This window comes from Eretmochelys imbricata, chromosome 1 (assembly GCF_965152235.1).
Source record: "Eretmochelys imbricata isolate rEreImb1 chromosome 1, rEreImb1.hap1, whole genome shotgun sequence".
NCBI lineage: Eukaryota > Metazoa > Chordata > Testudines > Cheloniidae > Eretmochelys > Eretmochelys imbricata.
Window position 1 is genome coordinate 361,786,005 of NC_135572.1, and position 17,533 is coordinate 361,803,537.

Consider the following 17,533-nt stretch of genomic DNA (forward strand, 5'->3'; position numbering starts at 1 on the left):
GAAGATATTGAACAAAACCGGCCCCAGAACCGACACTTGGGGCACTCTCCTCGATACCAGCTGCCAACTAGACACGGAGCCATTGATCACTACCCATTGAGCCCGACAATCTAGCCAGCTTTCTATCCACCATATAGTCCATTCATCCAGCCCATACTTCTTTAACTTGCTGGCAAGAATACTGTGGGAGACAGTATCAAAAGCTTTGCTAAAGTCAAGGTATAATGCATCCACTGCTTTCCCCTCATCCACAGAGCCAGTTATCTCATCATAGAAGGCAAATAGATTAGTCAGGCATGACGTGTCCTTGGTGAATCCATGCTGACTGTTCCAGATCACTTTCCTCTCCTCCTAGTGCTTCAGAATTGATTCCTTGAGGATCTGCTCCATGATTTTTCCAGGGACTGAGGTGAGGCTGACTGGCCTGTAGCTCCCCGGATCCTCCTCCTTCCCTTTTTTAAAGATGGGCACTACATTAGCCTTTTTCCAGTCGTCCAGGACCTCCCCGATCGCCATGACTTTTCAAAGATAATGGCCAATGGCTCTGCAATCACATCCGCCAACTCCTTTAGCACTCTCGGATGCAGCGCATCTTGCTCCATGGACTAGTGCTCGTCCAGCTTTTCTAAATAGTTCCGAACCACTTCTTTCTCCACAGAGGGCTGGTCACCTCCTCCCCATTGTCCTACCCAGTGCAGTAGTCTGGGAGCTGACCTTGTTCGTGAAGACAGAGGCAAAAACAGCATTGGGAACATCAGCTTTTTCCACATCCTATGTCACTAGGTTGCCTCCCTCATTCAGTAAGGGGCCAACACTTTCCTTGACTTTCTTCTTGTTGCTAACATACCTGAAGAAATCCTTCTTGTTAGTCTTAACATCTCTTGCTAGCTGCAACTCCAGGTGTGATTTGGCCTTCCTGATTTCACTCCTGCATGCCTGAGCAATATTTTTATACTCTTCCCTGGTCATTTGTCCAATCTTCCACTTCTTGTAAGCTTCTTTTTTGTGTTTAAGATCAGCAAGGATTTCACTGTTAAGCCAAGCTGGTTGCCTGCCATATTTACTATTCTTTCTACACATCAGGATGGTTTGTTCCTGCAACCTCAATAAGGATTCTTTAAAATACAGCCAGCTCTCCTGGACTCCTTTACCCGTCATGTTATTCTCCCAGGGGATCCTGACGATCAGTTCCCTGAGGGAGTCAGTGTCTGCTTTTCTGAAGTCCAGGGTCCATATTCTGCTGCTCTCCTTTCTTCCTGAACTCGACCATCTCATGGTCACTGCCTCCCAGGTTCCCCTCCACTTTTGCTTCCCGTACTAATTCTTCCCAGTTTGTGAGCAGCAGGTCCGCCCCTACGTAGTTCCTCCAGCACTTGCACCAGGAAATTGTCCCCTACACTTTCCAAAACTTCTTGGATTGTCTGTGCACCGCTGTATTGCTCTCCCAGCAGATATCAGGATGATTGAAGTCTCCCAAAAGAACCAGGGCCTGCGATCTAGTAACTTCCGTTAGTTGCCGGAAGAAAGCCTCGTCCACCTCCTTCCCCTGGTCTGGTGGTTTATAGCAGACTCCCACCACGACATCACCCTTGTTGCTCACGCCTCTAAACTTAATCCAGAGACACTCAGGTTTTTCTGCAGTTTCATACCGGAGCTCTGAGCAGTCATACTGCTCCCTCTCATACAGTGCAACTCCCCCACCTTTTCTGCCCTGCCTGTCCTTCCTGAACAGCTTATATCCATCCATGACAGTACTCCAGTCATGTGAGTTATCCCACCAAGTCTCTGTTATTCCAATCACATCATAATTCCTTGACTGTGCCAGGACTTCCAGTTCTCCCTGCTTGTTTCCCAGGCTTCGTGCATTTGTGTATCGGCACTTAAGATAACTCACTGATTGTCCCGCTTTCTCAGTATGAGGCAGGAGCCCTCCCCTCTTGCGCTCTCCTGCTCATACGTCCTTCCGGTATCCCACTTCCCCACTTACCTCAGGGCTTTGGTCTCCTTCCTCCGGTGAACCTAGTTTAAAGCCCTCCTCACTAGGTTAGCCAGCCTGCTTGCGAAGATGCTCTTCCCTCTCTTCGTTAGGTGGAGCCCGTCTCTGCCCAGCACTCCTCCTTCATGGAACACCATCCCATGGTCAAAGAATCCAAAGCCTTCTCTCCGACACCACCTGCGTAGCCATTCGTTGACTTCCACAATTCGACGGTCTCTACCCGGGCCTTTTCCTTCCACGGGGAGGATGGATGAGAACACCACTTGCGCCTCAAACTCCTTTATCCTTTTTCCCAGAGCCAAGTAGTCTGCAGTGATCCGCTCAAGGTCATTCTTGGCAGTATCATTGGTGCCCATGTGGAGAAGCAGGAAGGGGTAGCGATCTGAGGGCTCGATGAGTCTCGTCAGTCTCTCCGTCACATCATGAATCCTAGCTCCTGGCAAGCAGCAGACTTCTCGGTTTTCCCGGTTGGGGCGGCAGATAGGTGACTCAGTTCCCATGAAGAGGGAGTCCCCAACCACCACCACCCGCCTCCTTTTCTTGGGAGCGGTGGTCGTGGAACTCCCTTCCCTAAGACAGTGTTTCTCATGCCTTCCAGTTGGCGGAGTCTCCTTCTGCTCCCTTCCCTCAGATGTATCATCTGGTCCACTCTCCACATTAGTACCTGTGGAGAGAACATGAAAATGGTTGCTTACCTGTATCTGCATTGCTGGCACATGGACGCTCCTCTTTCTTCTTCTGGAGGTCACATGCTGCCAAATTTCTTCACTGTTCTTCTGTCCCCGCTGTGCATCCTGCTCTGAATCTTCAGAATGTTGTGCCCGTAGAAGCATATCCTGATGTCTGTCCAGGAAATCTTCAGTTTCTTTTATGCAACACAGGGTTGATACTAGTTTCTCCAGACCTTGAACCTTCTCTTCCAATATGGAGACCAGTCTGCACTTTGTACGATCCTTTAGTTCGAGAGTTGCAAACTAGCCCATAACCCATATTGAAGGGATTATTGATGCCAGGATTAACATACAGCACTGGAATTTTCAGATGTACTTGTTGGGAGTTCCCTTAAATGTAATATTAGTCTGCACCCCACCCTCAGCCTTCTTTTGCACCAAAAAATATTGGAAGTAAAATCACTGACCCTTCAGGTTAGGAGGAACATATCTGACTGCTCCTCTCAGAAGCAACTTCTCCACTTCTGTGAGAGGAATCGCCTCAGAGTAGTCCCTGAAGGAGGACAGGTGGGGGGACTTGCAGGGAGGCAGTATTTTGAAGTGGAATGGAGCTACACCATTCAATAAGACCCATTGATCTGATGTGATCTGTCCCCAGTTGTCAATGGTATAGCCTGTCCCCAAAGGATGTTTTTTGGCTGATTTTAGACTCTCAGGTGCCTCGTCCAAACTGAGGCTTGGTGTTCCAGGAAGAGGATACTGATGAGGAAGCAGACTATTTGGGTTTTGTGCCTTGATGAAAGACCGCTTTTTGTGATGACTGTGAGGTTGCAGGTTGCTGGGGGCTTTGACTTGATGAAAAATAGGGTGTTGAAGGTTGGGGGTAGTATTGCCTTTGGTATCAGAAGGAGTGTCTTGTTCAGGTGAATGGAATCAACTCCAGACTGAGCTGTTGATCTTGTGTTCTTCAGCTTTTCCAATACATCATCAGTCCTTTCACTGACAAGACGTTCCACAGCCAGAGAAGAGGATCAAAGCCATCCATGCCTCCTGATAGTCACAGCTGAAGCCAGTACCCTGGCAGCAGAGTCTGAGGCATTGAAGAAGGCCCTAAGGGAATGCTTGGCTACATTCTGATCCTCCATTAAGATGGAGTTTGCCAATCTTCTCCTATAGTCAGCTAAATCTTGGAGAAATGTCATCTTTTCCAACAGATGGTGTTGATAATGGGCCATGACTAAGGCTACAATTTAATCATGGGGGTTTTTTTTGTAAAACTCATGGACAGGTCATAGGCAACAAACAAAAAATCATGGCCTGTGAACTGTCCATGAGTTATACCATAAATACCCCTGATTGACTCTTAGAGGGAGAGGCGCTGCTGGGGGGAGTCTTGGAGGGCCCGCTGCCAGCGGGAGTCTGGGGGTTCAGCAGCTGCTCCAGCTACTGCCAGAGGGGGAGCCCTGGAGAGGGAGCCCCAGAGGGGCCAGCGGTTGCTCCGGCTGCCCTGGGACTGCAGCCGGAAGCCAACAAGCTACGGCGGCTCCAGCCGCCCCCAGGGACCACTGCTCAGGTGGTCCCCATGGTCAGCTGCATTGGCTGCTGCTCAGGCAGTCCTCGCAGCCACCAGAACAGTGGCCGGTGTGGCTGGTCCCAGGGCCACCTGAGCAGCTGACTCCAGGGCCAGCTACTTGGGTGGCCCTGGGGTCAGCCACACTGGCCATTGCAGAAGTCATGGAGGTTGCAGAAAGTCACAGAATCCGTGACCTCCATGACAAACACAAAGCCCTAGTCCTGACTGCCTGGAGATTTGCCAACTGGCTCTTGAAAGATGATGATGGAAGCCCTTTCTCCTCAATGAGTCTGTGATGCATGGCCAGAAAGGGTTAAACATCCTGCAAAATAAATAACCCTCAAAAGACATGTGGAGGGATGTTTGGGTATTTACATATCTATGAGTAGGGTTGACAATGCAATCAACAGTCCCTGTCTATGCTGTATTCTGATAGTTCAGAGATCAAAAGAACATCCTAGCATTTAAATGAATTGTAAACACAGGATATCTCGGTATTCATCTCTCTTTGAAATGTACTGTGAATGGTGGAGGAACAAGCAAATTGCCTTATGTTAGCTATAGAATTAAGTACGGGTGATGGACCTCCTTCAAAGTCATCCTAATTACCTTTTGTTCCCAGAGGAACTCCAAACTTGTCAAAGAAGACATGCAATTGTATAAAAGACACTTGGGTCCTGATTCTGTCATCTCAGATCTGCTTAGGCTTCATCAGGGGAAGTTTGATTCGAAGACTGAGGTCCTACTTATGCTGGTATGCCCTGAATATAATATTTGGTCATTGGACTCTAACCTATGAACTATTTCTAAGAGAATGCTTTGCAACTACAAAGCTGACCATCTCTGCTATGAATCTGAATCTTAAGAATTGAACTCATGTCTGTATGTATATTGATCTTTTAACCATACTCTCTCTCTCTCTCTTTGTTTTTAATAAATTTTAGTTTAGTTAATAAGAATTGGCTGTAGCATGTATTTGGGTAAGATCTGGAATATTCAATAACCTGGGAGGTAATGTGTCCAATCCTTTGGGATTGGTAGAACCTTTTCTTTTATATGATGAAATAAGATTTTTCAGAAATCATCATATTTGACTTAGGTACCTGGATGGAGGCCTAAGGCTGGATCACTTTAAGGGAACTGTGTGGTGAATTATATGGCAGCCACCTTGACTCTCCTGATGGTACCAGCGGAAGAGACTTCCCACCCAGTATTTGACATAATACTTCTAAGGAACCAGTAAGATAATAAAGAAGCTGTTTTATGCTTGCTTGGTAAATCTAAATATCTGAATATCCACCAGCTTTATGGGGATTGTCTGCCCCATTCTTTGCAGGTCACCCTAATTGAGTGACCACAGCTGCCCCCCACTGGGACCCCAGTCACAGAGTCACTCTTCTTAAAGCACTTAGAGGAGGGGAAAGTGATCAGGAACAGTCAGCATGGATTCACCAAGGGCAAGTCATGCCTGACTAATCTAATTGCCTTCTATGATGAGATAACTGGCTCTGTGGATGAGAGGAAAGCACTGGACGTGTTGTTCCTTGACTTTAGCAAAGCTTTTGACAAGGTCTCCCACAGTATTCTTGCCAGCAAGTTAAAGAAGTATGGGCTGGATGAATGGACTATAAGGTGGATAAAGAGCCGATATCAAGTGGAGTGCCCCAAGGGTCGGTCTTGTTCAATATCTTCATTAATGATCTGGAGGATGGTGTGGATTGCACCCTCAGCAAGTTTGCAGATGACACTAAACTGGGAGGAGAGGTAGATACGCTGGAGGGTAGGGATAGGATACAGAGGGACCTAGAGAAATTAGAGGATTGGGCCAAAAGGTTAATGAGGTTCAATAACGACAAGTGCAGGTTGCTGGGGGCTTGCACTTAGGACTGAAGAATTCCATGCACCGCTACAGACTAGGGACCAAATGGCTAGGCAGCAGGTCTGCAGAAAAGGACCTAGGGGTGACAGTGGACGAGAAGCTGGATATAAGTCAACAGTGTGCCCTTGTAGCCAAGAAGGCCAATGGCATTTTGGGATGTATAAGTAGGGGCATTGCCAGCAGATCGAGGGACACGATCATTCCCCTCTATTCGACATTGGTGAGGCCTCATCTGGAATACTGTGTCCAGTTTTGGGCCCCACACTACAAGAAGGATGTGGAAAAATTGGAACACGTCCAGTGGAGGGCAACAAAAATGATTAGGGGACCGGAACACATGAATTACGAGGAGAGGCTGAGGGAACTGGGATTGTTTAGTCTGTGGAAGAGAAGAATGAGGGGGGATTTGATAGCTGCTTTCAACTATCTGAGTATTTGTATCTGATTTTTTGTATCATAACATTTCTATGGCTGATTTAGAACAACGCTTCCTCAGCTCTCGCCCCCTAAAGCCCCTACTCTACTTGCGCTATATTGATGACATCTTCATCATCTGGACCCATGGAAAAGAAGCCCTTGAGGAATTCCACCATGATTTCAACATCTTCCATCCCACCATCAACCTCAGCCTGGTCCAGTCCACACAAGAGATCCACTTCCTGGACACTACATTGCTAATAAACAATGGTCACATAAACACCACCCTATACCGGAAACCTACTGACCGCTATTCCTACCTACATGCCTCCAGCTTTCACCCTGACCACACCACACGATCCATCGTCTACAGCCAAGCTCTGCGATACAACCGCATTTGCTCCAACCCCTCAGACAGAGACAAACACCTACAAGATCTCTGTCAAGCTTTCTTACAACTACAGAACCCACCTGCGGAAGTGAAGAAACAGATTGATAGAGCCAGAAATGTTCCCAGAAGTTACCTACTACAGGACAGGCCTAACAAAGAAAATAACAGAACGCCACTAGCCGTCACCTTCAGCCCCCAACTAAAACCCCTCCAACACATTATTAAGGATCTACAACCTATCCTGAAGGATGACCCAACACTCTCACAGATCTTGAGAGACAGACCAATCCTTGCCTACAGACAGCCCCGCAACCTGAAGCAAATACTCACCAACAACCACATACCACACAACAGAACCACTAACCCAGGAACTTATCCTTGCAACAAAGCCCGTTGCCAACTGTGCCCACATATCTATTCAGGGGACACCATCACAGGGCCTAATAACATCAGCCACACTATCAGAGGCTCGTTCACCTGCACATCTATCAATGTGATCTATGCCATCATGTGCCAGCAATGCCCCTCTGCCATGTACATTGGTCAAACTGGACAGTCTCTACGTAAAAGAATAAATGGACACAAATCAGATGTCAAGAATTATAACATTCATAAACCAGTCGGAGAACACTTCAATCTCTCTGTCACGCAATCACAGACATGAAGGTTGCTATCTTAAAACAAAAAAACTTCAAATCCAGACTCCAGCGAGAAACTGCTGAATTGGAATTCATTTGCAAATTGGATACTATTAATTTAGGCTTAAATAGAGACTGGGAGTGGCTAAGTCATTATGCAAGGTAGCCTATTTCCCCTTGTTTTTTCCTACCCCCCCCCCCCGATGTTCTGGTTAAACTTGGATTTAAACTTGGAGAGTGGTCAGTTTGGATGAGCTATTGCCAGCAGGAGAGTGAGTTTTTTTGTATGTGTGTGTCCCCCCCCCGGGAAAAAAAAAGGGGGGGGTGAGAAAAAAGGGGGGGGGTGAGAAAGCCTGGATTTGTGCTGGACATGGCCCACCTTGATTACCATGCACATTGTAGGGAGAGTGGTCACTTTGGATGAGCTATTACCAGCAGGATAGTGAGTTTGTGTGTGTGTGTTTTTTGGAGGGGGGTGAGGGGATGAGAGAACCTGGATTTGTGCAGGAAATGGCCCACCTTGATTATCATGCACATTGTGTAGAGAGTTGTCACTTTGGATGGGCTATTACCAGCAGGAGAGTGAGTTTGTGTGTGGGGGGGTGGAAGGTGAGAAAACCTGGATTTGTGCTGGAAATGGCCCAACTTGATGATCACTTTAGATAAGCTATTACCAGCAGGACAGTGGGGTGGGAGGAGGTATTGTTTCATGATCTCTATGTGTATATAAAGTCTGCTGCAGTTTCCACGGTATGCATCCGATGAAGTGAGCTGTAGCTCACGAAAGCTCATGCTCAAATAAATTGGTTAGTCTCTAAGGTGCCACAAGTACTCCTTTTCTTTTTGCGAATACAGACTAACACGGCTGTTACTCTGAAACCTGTATCTGAGTGTTTGTTGTGAGGACAGTTTGACTGTGTGCTTGATTGGTTGTTTGAAAAGGGCGGGAACTGGGAGTGCTTTGTTCCAGGTGAGCCGTAAGTGGGCCTGACTGTATAAAAAGCCAGTCAGCTGCGAACCAGTTGAGCAGTGAACAGCACAGCAGCTAACAGAAGGAGTTTGCCTGGGATCTGCCTGGGGAGAGCCCACTGAGACTTACATCTTGCCGGATTCTCTGAGTAATTACTACAACTCCTGAGGAAGCTCGTAGAAGGAAGGTGTCAAGGTTCCTTCCCCACTCTGAACTCTAGGGTACAGATGTGGGGACCTGCATGAAAACCTCCTAAGCTTACTTTTACCAGCTTAGGTTAAAACTTCCCCAGGGTACAAACTATTTTACCCTTGGTACCAGCAAACTTTATCTAGGTTCCTGAAAAAACGTAGTTTGGAAACATCTTTCCCCCCAAAATCCTCCCAACCCTTGCACCCCACTTCCTGGGGAAAGTTTGGTAAAAATCCTCACCAATTTGCATAGATGACCACAGACCCAAACCCTTGGATCTTAGAACAATGAAAAAGCATTCAGTTTCCTTACAAGAAGACTTTTAATAGAAGTAAAAAAGAATCATCTCTGTAAAATCAGGATGGTAAGTACCTTACAGGGTAATTAGATTCAAAACAGAGAATCCCTCTAGGCAAAACCTTAAGTTATAAAAAAGACACACAGACAGGAATATTCATTCTATTCAGCACAGCTATTTTCTCAGCCATTTAAAGAAATCATAATCTAACACATACCTAGCTAGATTACTTACTAAGTTCTAAGACTCCATTCCTACTCTGTCCCCGGCAAAAGAATCACACAGACAGACACAGACCCTTTGTTTTCCTCCCTCCTCCTAGCTTTTGAAAGTATCTTATCTCCTCATTGGTCATTTTGGTCAGATGCCAGCGAGGTTACCTTTAGCTTCTTAACCCTTTACAGGTGAGGGGATTTTTTCTTCTGGCCAGGAAGGATTTTAAAGGATTTACCCTTCCCTTTATATTTATGACAGAAGGTGATATGGATGGGGGGGGTTCAGCTGTTGTGACCTGCACTGGATGTGCTATGTTTGTCTTTCTTCCACAGGACAGAAGCGACTTTGTCTGTGCAAAGTGCAAGCTGGTCTCCATATTGGAAGAGAAGGTTCAAGGTCTGGAGCAACAGGTATCGACCCTGCGTTGCATAAGAGAAACTGAAGATTTCCTGGACAGACGTCAGGATATGCTTCTACAGGCACAAGGTTCTGAAGATTCAGAGCAGGCTGCACATCGGGGACAGGAGGACGGTGAAGAAATTTGGCATCATGTGACCTCCAGAAGAAAAAAGGGGAACGTCCATGTACCAGCAACGCCGATATAGGTAAGTAACTGTTTTCAGGTTCTCTCCACAGGTACTAATGCGGAGAGGGGACCAGATGATACGTCTGAGGGAAGGGAGCAGAAGGAGACTCTGCCAATTGGAAAGCATGAGATGCGCTGTCCTAGGGTTGGGGGTTCCACGACCACCGCTCCCAAGAAAAGGAGGCGGGTGGTGGTGCTTGGGGACTCTCTCCTCAGGGGAACTGAGTCATATATCTGCCGCCCCGACCGGGAAAACCGAGAAGTCTGCTGCTTGCCAGGAGCTAAGATTCGCAATGTGATGGAGAGACTGCCAAGACTCATCAAGCCCTCGGATCGCTACCCCTTCCTGCTTCTCCACGTGGGCACCAATGATACTGCCAAGAATGACCTTGAGCAGATCACTGAAGACTACGTGGCTCTGGGAAGAAGGATAAAGGAGTTTGAGACTCAAGTGGTGTTCTCATCCATCCTCCCCGTGGAAGGAAAAGGCCGGGGCAGGGACCGTCGAATCATGGAAGTCAACGAATGGCTACGCAGGTGGTGTCGGAGAGAAGGCTTTGGATTCTTTGACCATGGGATGGTGTTCCAGGAAGAAGGAGTGCTAGGCAGAGACGGGCTCCACCTAAAGAAGAGAGGGAAGAGCATCTTCGCAAGCAGGCTGGCTAACCTAGTGAGGAGGGCTTTAAACTAGGTTCACCGGGGGAAGGAGACCAAAGCCCTGAGGTAAGTGGGGAAGTGGGATACCGGGAGGAAGCACAAGCAGGAGCGCGTGAGAGGGGAGGGCTCCTGCCTCATACTGAGAAAGAGGGGCGATCAGCAGGTTATCTTAAGTGCCTATACACAAATGCACAAAGCCTGGGAAACAAGCAGGGAACTGGAAGTCCTGGCACAGTCAAGGAATTATGATGTGATTGGAAAAACAGAGACTTGGTGGGATAACTCACATGACTGGAGTAGTGTCATGGATGGATATAAGCTGTTCAGGAAGAACAGGCAGGGCAGAAAAGGTGGGGGAGTTGCACTGTATGTAAGAGAGCAGTATGACTGCTCAGAGCTCAAGTATGAAACTGCAGCAAAACCTGAGATTAAGTTTAGAAGTGTGAGCAACAAGGATGGGAGTCTACTATAGACCACCGGACCAGGGGGATGAGGTGGACGAGGCTTTCTTCCAGCAACTCGCAGAAGTTACTAGATCGCAGACCCTGGTTCTCATGGGAGACTTCAATCACCCTGATATCTGCTGGGAGAGCAATACAGCAGTGCACAGACAATCCAGGAAGTTTTTGGAAAATTTCCTGGTGCAAGTGCTGGAGGACCCAACTAGGGGCAGAGCTCTTCTTGACCTGCTGCTCACGAACCGGGAAGAACTAGGAGGGGAAGCAAAAGTGGAGGAGAACCTGGGAGTGACCATGAGATGGTCGAGTTCAGGATCCTGACACAAGGAAGAAAGGAAAGCAGCAGAATACGGACCCCGGACTTCAGAAAAGCAGACTTTGACTCCCTCAGGGAACTGATGGGCAAGATCTGCTGGGAGAATAACATGAGGGGGAAAGGAGTCCAGGAGAGCTGGCTGTATTTTAAAGAATCCTGATTGAGGTTACAGGGACAAACCATCCCAATGTGTAGAAAGAATAGTAAATATGGCAGGCGACCAGCTTGGCTTAACAGTGAAATCCTTGCTGATCTTAAATACAAAAAAGAAGCTTACAAGAAGTGGAAGATTGGACAAATGACCAGGGAAGAGTATAAAAATATTGCTTGAGCATTCAGGAGTGAAATCAGGAAGGCCAAATCACACCTGGAGTTGCAGCTAGCAAGAGATGTTAAAAGTAACAAGAAGGGTCTCTTCAGGTATGTTAGCAACAAGAAGAAAGTCAAGGAAAATGAATGAGGGAAGCAACCTAGTGACAGAGGATGTAGAAAAAGCTAATGTACTCAGTGCTTTTTTTGCCTCTGTCTTCACGAACAAGGTCAGCTCCCAGACTACTACACTGGGTAGCACAGCATGGGGAGGAGGTGACCAGCCCTCTGTGGAGAAAGAAGTGGTTCAAGTCTATTTAGAAAAGCTGCACGTGCACAAGTCCATGGGGCCAGATGTGTTGCATCTGAGAGTGCTAAAGGAGTTGGCGGATGTGATTGCAGAGCCATTGGCCATTATCTTTGAAAACTCATGGCAATCGGGGGAAGTCCCGGACAACTGGAAAAAGGTTAATGTAGTGCCCATCTTTAAAAAAGGGAAGAAGGAGAATGCTGGGAACTACAGGCCAGTCAGCCTCACCTCAGTACCTGGAAAAATCATGGAGCAGGTCCTCAAGGAATCAATTCTGAAGCACTTAGAGGAGAGGAAAGTGATCAGGAACAGTCAGCATGGATTCACCAAGGGCAAGTCATGCCTGACTAATCTAATTGCCTTCTATGACGAGATAACTGGCTCTGTGGATGAGGGGAAAGCGGTGGACGCATTGTTCCTTGACTTTAGCAAAGCTTTTGACACAGTCTCCCACAGTATTCTTGCCAGCAAGTTAAAGAAGTATGGGCTGGATGAATGGACTATAAGGTGGATAAAGAGCTGGCTAGATTGTCTGGCTCAAAGGGTAGTGATCAATGGCTCCATGTCTAGTTGGCAGCCAGCATCAAGAGGAGTGCCCCAAGTGTCGGTCCTGGGGCCGGTTTTGTTCAATATCTTCATAAATGATGTGGAGGATGGTGTGGATTGCACTCTCAGCAAGTTTGCAGATGACACTAAACTGGGAGGAGAGGTAGATATGCCGAAAGGTAGGGATAGGATACAGAGGGACCTAGACAAATTGGAGGATTGGGCCAAAAGAAATCTGATGAGGTTCAACAAGGACAAGTGCAGAGTCCTGCACTTAGGACGGAAGAATCCCATGCACCACTACAGACTAGGGACCGAATGGCTAGGCAGCAGTTCTGCAGAAAAGGACCTAGGGGTTACAGTGGACGAGAAGCTGGATATGAGTCACAACAGTGTGCCCTTGTTGCCAAGAAGGTCAATGGCATTTTGGGATGTATACATAGGGGCATTGCCAGCAGATCGAGGGATGTGATCGTTCCCCTCTATTCCAGATTGGTGAGGCCTCATCTGGAGTACCGTGTCCAGTTTTAGGCCCCACACTACAAGAAGGATGTGGAAAAATTGGAAAGAGTCCAGCGGAGGGCAACAAAAATTACTAGGGGACTGGAACACATGACTTATGAGGAGAGGCTGAGGGAACTGGGGATGTTTAGTCTACGGAAGAGAAGAATGAGGCGGGATTTGATAGCTGCTTTCAACTACCTGAAAGGGGGTTCCAAAGAGGATGGCTCTAGACTGTTCTCAGTGGTAGCAGATGACAGAACAAGGAGTTGCAGTGGGGGAGATTTAGGTTGGATATTAGGAAAAACTTTTTCACTAGGAGGGTGGTGAAGCACTGGAATGTGTTACCTAGGGAGGTGGTGGAATCTCCTTCCTTAGAAATTTTTAAGGTCAGGCTTGACAAAGCCCTGGCTGGGATGATTTAGTTGGGGATTGGTCCTGCTTTGAGCAGGGGGTTGGACTAGATGACCTCCTGAGATCCCTTCCAACCCTGATATTCTATGATTCTTTCCATCTTCATCACTTATCATGGAGTGTGATTGGCATGACCTTGCTCTGTTGCTGGCAGCAGCCACTACCATTGAGTTGGGCACAGAGTGGGCATGAAAGTATGAGAGCCCTTCAGAGGGTAGCTGGTAGAGCATGTCAGCCTTCTTGGAGATGGGTTCACAAGTGGCATTGGACCACACAGACTGGCGAGTTGCAACAACCCATCCAGGACAGGAAGTGATATTTTACTCTTGGCAGTGGCACCGATTATGTCAAATACTGGGTGGGAAGTCTCTTCCGCTGGTACCATCAGGAGAGTCAAGGTGGCTACCATGTAATCCACCAGGTCTTGAAACTGCATATGCCCATGGGGCTGCATAATTCTGCCTAAACTCAGATAGCAAGAAACAGTAAAGGCAGCAGGCCGGGGCTAAACCTCACCAGAACTGTTCTCAAAATTATAACTCCTGTCCCCCACAGCCACTGTAGGATCTGTGCATCTGAGAGAGGTGAAGAGGAGGCTACTGCAATCTCAATGGGACACTCATCAATATGAGGAAACAGAAAGGGAATTCCCATTGAACCAGGGATAAAGCATAATGAGAGCGGCCACTGTCTTGTGTTGCTCCCACAGTAGATCATGCTCATGGCCTGCAGCTCTGGAACCTCAGAGGTCAGTTCCTATAGCGACACACACCAGAACACCACTCGGCTTCACTCTGAAAAATAATCTTTATTGTACACAGGAGCATGTGCCCCAGGAAGCTATAGGAGAGAGGTTCAGTCACTGGGTTTCAAAGAATCAAGGGGGGAATCCTGCAGGGCACGCTCTCTATAAATACTCATGGGGGAGCACAGATATATGGCTTCAGTGTTCTGGACCTAGCCAGAGGCCCAGTTGCTTTAGGGACAGCAAAGGAACCAGTTCCTGTCTCTTCACAGGCTCAGTTCAGCGACTCTGGAGACCTGGACTAAGAACAGCGTCAGGAGAATTAACTTTCCTCCATTAAACGGTGTGTGGGGGGAGGGCATTCTAAAACGAGGAACGGAGAGGCACACCTTACAAAGTAGATGGCAGCTCTAAGTGAAGGCTTATCTGATAGGTTCCACCCTCCTTTCTCAACTGGAGCAGTCACCACTGTGTTCAGAATCCTCATCTCCAGGTACATTAGTATCTCATTCTCTGTATGGAGCATGTTCAGGGGCTCCGTAGAGAGCTCTGAACTCTGCCATCTACACAATCAGTGGGAACAGGCCCAACTGCATTTAGAGTGTATGGCATAGGGTACATGCAGCCACCCCAGCAACACCAGTCACAGGCTTCTCCAGAAAGAAGTCTCATGAAGTGGGGGTGGGGCAGAGGCCTTAGGAATCTTCCCCTTACAACAGGGAGGGGTTTGTCTGTGGGGTTCTTGTAATCCATGGAGAGCCCAGACCGCTTGGAGCTATACCCTGTAGCACAAATTATCCAGGTTTAGTCTTTTCAAAGGAAACAGGGTGCAGGAGCAGGACTTCTCTTCTCCTCTCCCCTATCCGCAGCAAGAACTGCACAAGCTTTATAATTAGTGCAATGATTAAATTAGAGATAAAAGGTCAAGTCCCCTATTCTCTTTCAATAATTAAATTACTGCCCTTCTCCTGCAGGGGCATAACAGCAAATACTTACAAAAGCCCTTAGATGTAAGGCTCAGCATGTCTGAATGCTGCAGTGATTGCCCTTCTCCTGCAGGGAACTCTACTGAGCTGAAACCCAAAAATTAGCCCCACTGAAAAAAGTTATAAAACAGACCCTGATTGGTTTTATATAGTATCCCGTAAAAACTCCACAACTTCCCTTTCTTGTTTTTAATCATCACTAGAAGGGCCCAAGTGGCTGGGTTTAAGATCTGGGGGATCAGCGGGGCGGGAGCTTCCCTCCTTTGCTCATGGACTGGTGCAATCTCCGCAATACGATAGTACTATCTGTGAAAGGGAAGGAACACTGCAGATGGGTAGGGTGAGCCATCACCTGCAAAGCCAATGACCTGTGGACTGAGGGGCAGGTGGCCAATGCCACTTTCTAGGCTGGTACAACTATTGATACAGGCTTGAGTGTAAGCATGACAAGATGCAGTGGTGCCAGCGAACCTTCTGAAGGCACTGGGAGCTGCAGTACATGACAGCATTTTCTCTGCAACCCCCATCACAAATGATTAACAGCTGGAGTGGAGCCGTCTGCAGGTGGAAGCTGCAGATTACACCGTCTTCACTCATTCCCAGCCTGAGGAGCCTGGCTCAGAAAAGATGACCTGGTAACACTTCGTGAGGGTGTGTGTGAAAGGTTGTCTTCTGGAAACAGACAGACTCCGACCTTCAGCCGCAGCAGCCACCCAGTTGGGCCAGAGCAAGCAGCTCAGGGGTGAGTGCTGGAGACTGCTGGGCTCAGTTGCCCCACAGAGCTAGCTAGGTGGGTGGCCAGCTGGTGCAGGGCACTGGTGACTGCTGGCCCAAAAACCTGTCTGGCACAGGCATGGGGTAAAGGTCTGATGCTCAGGGAGAGACTGTTGGCCCTGCTCACAGGCGGCCTGTAAAGCACAGGAAGAGTAGGATGTGAAGCATGAGCAAATACACGGTCACCAGCAGTGGTAGGCGGGTCCTGGAACAGAAGAGAAAGCGCAGCTGCCGCCACAAACCAGAGTTGCTCCGAGTCTGAGGGGAAGAGTAAAGGAGAAACCAGTTAGTGCCAGTAAGTGCTGAGCCCAGCCACCTGCACTCAAAGCCCCACAGGACATGGGAGACCAGTCCAACAAGGCACAGACATAGAGATCATCGAGGAGGATGCACTAGTCTAACCAATGTTCACAGGTTTCCAACCATGTGATTCCAGCTTCAGAGCCTGATTGGCTATGGAGCTGTAGGGTCAATTTGCCATTTAAATGCAGGGTCACCCCCCGCACCACCGACACAGAACTCTGAAGGGCTCCTATTCCACCTAATCCACCTCCTCTCCCATCTCATAAGCCCTGCTCTAGCTCCACCATCCCACCAGGGTAGGAATCACACTGCAAGGGAGACCTTAAAGGCGAAACTGCAAAGCAAGAGTGAAACAGTGTCCCACATATTCCTGTTCTGCTCACCAGCCCTTCCTCTTCATGCTGGTGTGGGGCTTAGCAAACACCTCCCCCCACACACACTCCCCACAAACCCACAGCCTGCTCAAAGAAGGGCTGAGTGGCAGAGTGTACAACACACTCCCTAACATCTGTGCCTATGGGCAAGTCTACACTACAAAATTAAGATGACATGAATTATGTCAATGTATAGCAGGGGTAGGCAAACTATGTCCCAAGGGCTGCATCTGGCCCTCCAGACGTTTTAATTCGGCCCTCGAGCTCCTGCCAGGAAGCAGGGTCGGGGGCTTGCCCCGCTCCGTGCGGCTCCTGAAAGCATCAGCATGTCCCCCCTCCAACTCCTACGTGGCCAGGAACCGGGGCCAATGGGAGCTGCAGGGGTGGCACCTGTCAATAGGGCAGCAGGCAGAGCTGCCTGGCCACGCCTCCACATAGAAGCTCGAGGGGGATATCCCGCTGCTTCTGGGAGCTGCTTGAGGTAAGCGCTGCCTGGAGCATGCACCCCTGACTCCTTCCCATACCCCAGCCCCCTGCCCTGATCCCCCTCCCACCCTCTGAACCCCTCGGTCCCAGCCCTGAACACCTTCCTGCACCCCCAACCCCTCATCCCCAGCCCTACCCCAGAGCTCGCACCCCGAGCCAGAGCTCTCACCCCTTCCCGCACCCCAACCCCCAATTTTGTGAGAATTCATGGCCCGCCATACAATTTCCATACCCAGATGTGGCCCTTGGGCCACAAAGTTTGCCCACCCCGATGTACAGCCACCGCAGTAATTGAATTGGTTTCATATGTCCATATTACATTCCTTGTGTCAGCAGTGCGCGTCCTCACCAGGACCACTTGCACTGATTTAACTGCCAGTGTGGCGCATTGTGCGACAGTTTCTGAAAGGCAGCACCAGTCTATGTAAGCAACGCAGTGTCTACAATGATATGGCATACACTTAACTACATCGATTTAAGCGCTACTTGTCTCACAGAGGTAGAGTTAAGTTGGTGTAGTGGGAGAG

At 48.5% G+C, this 17,533-nt stretch overlaps 1 protein-coding gene across 2 annotated transcripts in view; it reads right to left on the bottom strand.

Annotated features, from left to right (window-relative positions):
- Nucleotides 1-14,126: 14,126 nt before the first annotated feature.
- GOLGB1 (golgin B1) overlaps nucleotides 14,127-17,533 on the bottom strand; it is a 104,985-nt gene continuing 101,578 nt past the window's right edge. For both annotated transcript variants that reach the window (XM_077838146.1, XM_077838139.1), the window contains one exon: nucleotides 14,127-16,101. In XM_077838146.1, the coding sequence (XP_077694272.1) occupies nucleotides 15,967-16,101 (135 nt within the window). In that variant the 3' untranslated portion in view covers nucleotides 14,127-15,966. The remainder of the gene's footprint in view (nucleotides 16,102-17,533) is intronic.